The sequence below is a fragment of the Cariama cristata genome, unplaced genomic scaffold (assembly GCF_000690535.1).
Source record: "Cariama cristata isolate BGI_N322 unplaced genomic scaffold, ASM69053v1 scaffold6230, whole genome shotgun sequence".
NCBI classification, from domain to species: Eukaryota; Metazoa; Chordata; class Aves; order Cariamiformes; family Cariamidae; genus Cariama; species Cariama cristata.
The window spans coordinates 9922-17759 of NW_009593968.1; the positions used below are offsets into that span (position 1 = coordinate 9922).

Below are 7838 nucleotides of genomic sequence, written 5' to 3' on the forward strand. Positions count from 1 at the left end.
AGCAGTCTCAACAATGCATGAGCATGTCACAGTACTGTTACACAAGGTCATTCCAGACCATGACATTTATCACCACCCTACTTCAAAACACGGCTCAAAATTCATTAAGATCCCCTCCCCGGGTCTCAGCCACAACTTTTAGCTGTTACCGTCACCAACTCTTGACACTATTACACAATTAACAGCAGTTACCCCTTGATTAAAAACACAGGAAGAAGTGTCAGCAACTTGCACAGCTCTTATCAGCATACATGCCATAGAAGGCCCGCATCAGCCTCCTGACTGCAAGTTACTCACATTACCTAAACTGTAAAAAAAAAAAATCACCACAATTTACAAGATTATACTTTAAGGCTGCTCTTTCCAATGATCCTCTTTGTGGCACAGTCTCCCCAACAGCTGTACTGCCATAAGCAGCAGGAAGAGAAGAACCTCGAAATCCAGCTCCCAAAACTCATCATCAAGTTACATCCTGCAACAGTTATCTTTTTAGATAAAGGCACCATAAGACATTCAGATGCGAGTACCATCCATATTGTGAATTAGAAAGCAAATAAATGTGAAACCTAATCTCTCAAAATAGAAAAATCACTGAAAAGAACATGCTAAGTGCAATGACTCAGAAAAGAAACTTCACTTTATTATGTAGCACTTAAATTAAGTCATTATTCAGATTATCATCCTACAAGTCTCACATCCCTTAAGGATTTATACTCCTGACAAGAAATCATTGCAAAAATACAGAGCTAAAGTGAACAGCTCTGAACTACCACCAGCCAGAATCGCAGTGTTGTCATGCAAATCTGCAGATATTCTGAAATGGTTGCAAATAATGAAGACAAGAAAGCAAAACAAGGTAACAGTTCCACATTCATCTCATTTCACGCTAAAAAAAAATCAAAAGAAGCAATCTGAAGTATCTGAAAAAGCCTCTATTTAATCACTGCCAAATGTTTTTGCCAGCTGAATTTCAAAGAATTATCACTGAATTTCCACTGAAAAGGACAGTGTCATCTCTTCCAAAGCTGGAAAATGTATTCTCCCCTTGGTGTCCACCAGTTCCTCATTTACATCACTCACGGCATGCAGGACCAGGATCCTCACTCCAGTGGGCTCCCTGTTTCTCAGCCACAAGCTTAATGAAGTAGCTATGACTTGCATACAGCTTGAGCTTCTCACTGATGTCAACCCACTTCACCACTCCAGCATCATCACCTGCTTCCAGAGGCAACTTATCCATTGTCTCACCTGTTCACAAAACAAGAGTTAGGACATGCTATTGCGTCTTTTCCTGCTTTTTCTTCTCACATCCGATCAGTTGCACCCTTCTACATGGCACCTTCACAGGCAGCAACCTTCAACTGCTTCTCAGAGAGAACTGATTAAGTTGCTCACCGATTCTGTGCCAGAAAGCTTTTTCATACTTGCACTACTTTAAGGCAAATCCTGAGTGGCAGAGGTGGTGTTAACTCCTTGTCACCACTCTAGGGTACCATCAGCAGCATGACAAGTTACTAGAAATCATTATGACAACATGTACTTACCACCACAAGTTTAGCCAATCTCTCTGCCTTGATTTTTGTTTGTTTGGCTAACATCTGACTGCTTCCTTTCTCAGGTACTACTCTATAGGACATACTGAATTCTGAAACTTATATATGCTTATGGAAAACCAGAATAATTACATCTTTACTTAAAGCCCCAAAATCAAAAATAGTACTTAAGGAGGGATGCAGAAAGGCTTCCTAATTGCTCTCTGAAGTTTCTTACTCTGGTTCCAAAAAAGAGTTCCAGGACTTCACAGGCAACAACCAAAGAAATGCTTTTAAAAAGTATTACAAAATGTGTATTAGAAACAAAGACCAAAGAAACAGTATCTTCACTGTTTGTGAGGGCTGATAAACGAAGGACCAGTGCCATGTGAAACTTCACCACTGACATCTACTACCCAAAACACCGTGGAAATGTCACTAGAGGAAGTCTCTGACTTGAAGAAGTCAGAGACACCTAGATTGATTTCTCTAAGGTGAGAGATGAGAATCCAAGATAACTGATCAATCTAAGAACTAGCCATGTATGCCTGTTCCTACTGATTTATATAAGTAAAATAAGGTCCAACAGTAACTCTGGCAGGGTAACTGAGATAAAAGGTTTCAAAGTAATTACAATACCAAAGCAAAAAAGTGCAATAAAAATCTGCCAGGGGCCAGAGACAATGCTCCTGAAGCACACACTAGCTACTAAAGGAAAAAAGAAAAAAAAAATTCAACAAAAACCCAACTATCCTTCCACCCCAGACTCATTAAAAAGGGAAATTAAACTAATTCAAGGTACATACAGTGACAAGGAACCCTTGTCCAATGTTCTATCTCCATATGAAGGCACATGGTCCATGGCTTAGAACCAGCTAACAAATGAATAAATTGTCAGGCAAAGTCCATATGTTCCTTATTTCAAAACTGACAGAAACCAAAGGCAAATGACAACCACCCGTCATGGTTAAATATCTTAGGAGACAAGAGACCCTCGCACCCCTTGGTTTTAGTCCAGTATTTTATATCTGACTTACATGCTCCCTCAATTTCATTGCCAATCTCAGCCCAACATACACCCCAATTTCAAACCGACACATAGAGTAAAACGCAACTAAGAGCACACATGGAGATACCCACCGGTTTCATCATGATAGTTCACAGCCTCCGTCTCCATCCAGGCATTATCGGTGTTACGAGGGTCATCCACATATCCTCTGTACACCTAAGGTCCCAAACGAAAACAAGCTCAGTGCCACAATAAACAAGGTGGAATCAGTAAGAAGATTTTTTTTCTTCCTCTCCAATGCATTTGCCGTTACAAAGGTTTTGATAGTCCCTTCCATTTCCTACACCACGACAATCTGAACATTACAGCTTATTTTCATTTCAGCTACACTTTTTCAAGTTCCATACAGCTGCAAGTTACATGCATAGCTCAAGAGGCTACCACAAGAGACACAGAGCTCACCACAAAGTGCTCCTGGCTGAACAGTTTGTGGAGTTGCTTCTCCAATTCCGTTTTCTCCTCAGGTGATTTCTGCAAGGAGTTCAAGGCCTCCTCCTCAAATTCTCGCTTCAGTGTAGTGCTGATTTTCTCCCCTGGGTCCACCATCCCCTTAGAGGTGGGGGGAAGAAAAAAGGTGATTATCCCTCAGGTTCCACTTGTTTTTACACCCCTTTCACTGGCTCTTTGTATACTACATCTACCTGCATCGTATTCTGGACATAAGAGGAACTTTACACTTAGTTGTAAAGAGCAAGCATGCACATCCTTCAAAACCTGCAATGGATTAAATTGTGCCTGCACTAAGCTAAAGACATTGTCAGAATGAAATAGGAATACCGCCTTCCAAGGCAGAAACAGCAGAAGGCATACCAGCTGATGCTTGGACAAAGCTAGTTTAAGGAGCATTTCTCCTCACCTCTGCAACACGAGGTCATTCATCAAAAAGCACACTTATCACACGCACGCCAGTTATCACCTCGTGGCCTTACCAGCGGGAAAACATTTACTGTCTCGGAGCTTTGCTCTTACCCCTGGAATGGCCCACTCCCCACAGTCTCTCCTCTTGATAGCTACAAACTGCAAGATATTTTTGCCAGTAACTGGATGAGCAATTTTATTGCCACTTCTGTCCCTCTTCCACCTGCAGCAAACGACAAACAAGAACATTCTTTGCTGCTTCTTTGACACAAGGGCCTGGCAGAGGAACAGCAAGGCACCTGCACAGTCACCTGTGCGGGGGCAAACAAAGCAGAGAAAGAACAGTCACGGAGGCAGACCAGTGGATGCTTTCCCGCAAGATCTTGCGGCCATGCTGAGAGCAGCAGCTCCTTTGGGCTGGACGTAGCTCTCATCCTACTAGCTGCAATGCTCACCAAGCTGCACTTGTGCCTAGCCATACTGAGAGGGCAAGTATACTTTCTGCTAGAAGAGAACATACATGCAGGTTGCAACACCTCCGAACCACTCACCTAGAACCAGCACAAGGCCACAAACACCCACCATTGCCTTCAGTAGGAATTAAGAACTACCAATAGTTAAAGCAAAAAGCTATCTAAACAAAGACAAAATAAAAACAGCATTTCTTTTACTTTCAAGGAAACAACTCAGTAGCATTGGCAGCCTTCTGAAAAGACAAAGAAGTAAAAAACATTAGGATAATTTTCACAATGCTTTTATCTTCAGCACGGCACTTCCTAGCTTGCACCTTTGTTAACTACGCAATCTTTTCTGAATGTTTTCTTTGTGTAAAATAGTTAGCATGGACACACAGATCCTGCTGGCAAAAGCACCAGTAAAACAGATCATACAATGACAAAAAAAAAAAAAAAAAAGAGAAGCCTAAGTCCACCTCCTCCTATACTATATCTGGCCAAGTTAGTAATTCTTACAGAGGAAAAGCAGGCACATACCACTTTTTTTCTTTGCGGTTGAGTCACTATGACAGAAAAACTTATTCCTGCAATTTAACATGCCTCATCTAAGGCCTTTTGGCATATTACGCACACAGTATTCAAACTATCACATAACCCTTTCAGCTTTTACATCCACTACTGAAGATTATTTGTATTTCTATTAAACTATGCTTCCTGGGTTGTTTTGTTGTTTGTTTTTTTTTTTTTTTTTTTAATCTTCTTCCTCAGCATTTTAGAAAAGATTTTACGTAATTAGCAGTGAGTCCTTACTCTTTTCCAGAGACAAAGACTAAAAAAAAAATTACAAAATCTGTGTTCCACATGTCTATATATCTCTCCATTCAGACATCCATATCTGAATGGGCTTACACTTAGAGAAACACACACAAAAGGCCCGTAAAAAGTAATAGGCTGCCCAGAGATGCACAGAAAAAGCAAAATGTCTGGGGTTTTCTGCTCTACTGCAGGGCCTCTTTCAGTCACCTGTCCCTTACCTAGTTACAACAGGATCAGCAGCATGGTTTGGTCCCCAGCGCCCTAACAACCCTCTGCCTGTGAGGCCAGTCCTTCCCACTGGATTTCTGAAATAAATGGTACAGTACATTAAACATATTTACTTCCTCACATTCAAAATACACTCCCAGTATTCTAAAAAAGCACCTTTAAAGAAGCTTAAGTAACAACAAAGGAAAGGATAGCAACATACATTTGGTGTCACAACATGCTTTAAAGAGAAAGAGAGACAAAGCATGGTTTTCTCCTTCATCAACCTCTTTTTGTGCTTGATAAAACAGGGAAAGGAAACACACAAAATGGCTTTGTCGATTCCCAGATCTTGTACCCCAAGATACTCCTGATCAAGCATTATGTGCACACCACCTTGTCTGAAAATGGAATCTATGTGCAAAGGCAGAAAGAAAAGAAATTATTTTCAGGTGAGATTACCCACCTGTGCTATGCCAGGATTTTTCAGTGGAAGGAAATACTCTTTTGCTCCACCATAGCACACAAGCAGTACAAAAGCTTCAGAGCCCAACACCTGGTCAAACTCTGGAAACAATTAATTCAACAGACCCTACTATTAACAGTGTTAGGCGTCCTCTGACTCCAGTGTCACCACAACTCTCTGTTGTGGCAGTACCAGCTGACCTTTCAGTCCCTCTCTGCCATAACCTTCTTCCAGAAAGAACTCTCAGGCCCTGTGGTGTAATTTTTCCTGTCTCTAGGGGAGACTACCTTGATTTTGTTCTAGTAGGTACCATGTATCAAAACTGATAGGCCTGTAAGAGCTCTGAAACCACATCACTGAAACAAATACGCAAACAAAAAAATCCACTCACCGGGGCCTCCCGTTCTCAACCACATACAAACCATTCAGACTCCTCCTCTCCACTTCTCCATCTCTCTCATTGAATTTGGGAGAAAAACCTTTAGCACTGTGTGGAAAAGAATAATTTAATAAAGGTCAGTTATAAGACACAAAACACCCCCCCACTCCACAAAAGCTTGCAGGCCAACGACCAGATCAGCAACACCCATTTGACCAATAAGCAGTTTTTACCAGAGCTTAAGTCGCAGGTCCTCCCTTTTCTATAGGAGGCTATAAAGTCTCAACCTTTGCTGATGACAGTCTCCCTGCATTTAGTTCTGCAGACATAAGTGTGCCCCTCTAAAGTATTTAACATTGAATTTTCATTTAAACAAAGTGTTTCAAAGGTATTCTTGTTAAGGTTAGAGAGCATAGAAGAATGTTATCCATTGATAAAACTAAAAAAAGATTTTGCTAATTGAAAAAATTGAGCAGAAATTTTTATTAGATATGATTTATCCAGGTTACAAGCTAATAATCACCACTTTTCAAGATTAGCTTAATGCCAATCTCGTATGTGCACCTCTGAAAACTGGTAGAGAAGCAGCTATCTGTCTACAAAAGTGTATCTCCTTTCCCAAAAGCAATTCTTCTCAAACCATCACAAGTTTCAAACTACTGACTAGCTTCTTCCACACATAATTCATTCGGGAAGTTACACTAATACCTAAAAAATGACTCTGCATTTTTCAAGTCTTACCAACACCTACTACAAGATTACCTGACACTTTCCCAACTGTGCCTTGGCAAGAACATCAGCAGCCTGACAGAGCCTCAGGAGTTGTGTGCCTTGCAATCAGCAGAATACTAAACCAAATTAAGAGCAAACAGAAGCACATGCTCATACAGCAATGGGAAACAAGGAAGGTAAGGCTGAAACCTCAAGTGCCATTATCTTCTGATCTTTCAACAAATGTGCATACACAAGAATCGCCATTTCACACTCTCACAAGTTACACTAGATGCATGCATCTAACTTTCTAGCCAAGAAGCATACGAATATATTCACAGAATCAATAAAAATGAATATACACATTCACAAAAGAAGAATTACAGTCATGCATTCAACCTGTCACATTTCCTGAGTCAGAGCGCTCAACTCAAGAACTACAGCTCTACTTTAATTCTTTTCTCATCTTGTATTCAATTCATGAACAAACAAGCATATTATGAAAATGTTCTCCCAAATTCTTAAGGAGAATTAGGAGATTTTTACTAAGCTCACCACACAGAGAAGCAGCACTACACAGCATCAACAGCTGTCCATTATTCCAACTAACACTACTCTTACCTCAATAACCAGCTCAGTAAAATCATGTGTCAAAGACCTTCACAGCTAACCCAAACAATTCAGGTCTTGACTTTTACACATCACTGTAGAATCACATGTCACTTAAGCTGATGACCTTATTAACTCAGCTGATCACTATTTCCTCCTTCCATGTTCACAGGAGAAAAGAGCCACAATTTCCACTCACTTGATTTGGGGATCTGCCCATTTGGGTTCAGCTAAAACAGACATCGCAGTGTACTCCACAGGATTATAATCTCTCCACTCAACCAGCCAGTCCACTTTGTCTTCAGGAACCTGGCTGCGCTCAACATGTGATCCTGGATACGGGGAGGTGAGAGCTTTGCTGTGGTAGAACTTGACATTATCACTGTTGAACATGTTGACAGGATGAAGATGGGCCCAACAGTCTGCAGACAAGTTACTGAAAGGAAAAAAAGATAAAAAAGCACCTCACTCATAAGGCTTTAACCCTGTTATTTAATCCCAGATCTGCATAGTATGTTACAGCAAGGGGAACAGACTAGGCTTTTTCCAGAAAGCAGCTATCTAATATATTATTGCTTCTTTCAGACATCATGCAAATGTATGCCTGGACCAACAAATTCTGAACTTCACCTTCAGCTTCTTGAAGCAGAAGACTACTCTACTAGACACACATGAAGATTTCATAGCATGAGTGAGAAGCTGAGAACTAGAACTGCCATTCCAGACTGTGTGGAAC

The 7838-nt window shown here is 40.8% G+C and overlaps 1 protein-coding gene across 1 annotated transcript; it reads right to left on the reverse strand.

Annotated features, from left to right (window-relative positions):
- Window positions 1–891: 891 nt before the first annotated feature.
- On the reverse strand, window positions 892–7534 carry NUDT9 (nudix (nucleoside diphosphate linked moiety X)-type motif 9). The gene is made up of 7 exons (XM_009696105.1): window positions 7302–7534; window positions 5795–5890; window positions 4949–5035; window positions 3571–3682; window positions 3004–3150; window positions 2673–2757; window positions 892–1248 (listed from the first exon to the last, which is right to left on the reverse strand). Exons 1-7 carry the CDS (start codon window positions 7493–7495, stop codon window positions 1073–1075), a joined length of 897 nt encoding a protein of 298 aa, XP_009694407.1. The 5' UTR covers window positions 7496–7534; the 3' UTR covers window positions 892–1072.
- Window positions 7535–7838: the final 304 nt, after the last annotated feature.

Excerpts from the sequence above, each read along its gene's own strand:
- NUDT9 (XM_009696105.1), bottom strand. The coding sequence starts at position 7,495 with ATGTTCAACAGTGATAATGTCAAGTTCTACCACAGCAAAGCTCTCACC. Across the intron at positions 5,036-5,794 it reads GTTGAGAACGGGAGGCCCCG|AAATCCAGTGGGAAGGACTG; the intron begins GTGAGTGGATTT and ends CATTTATTTCAG. Across the intron at positions 1,249-2,672 it reads GAACTATCATGATGAAACCG|GTGAGACAATGGATAAGTTG; the intron begins GTGGGTATCTCC and ends TTTTGTGAACAG.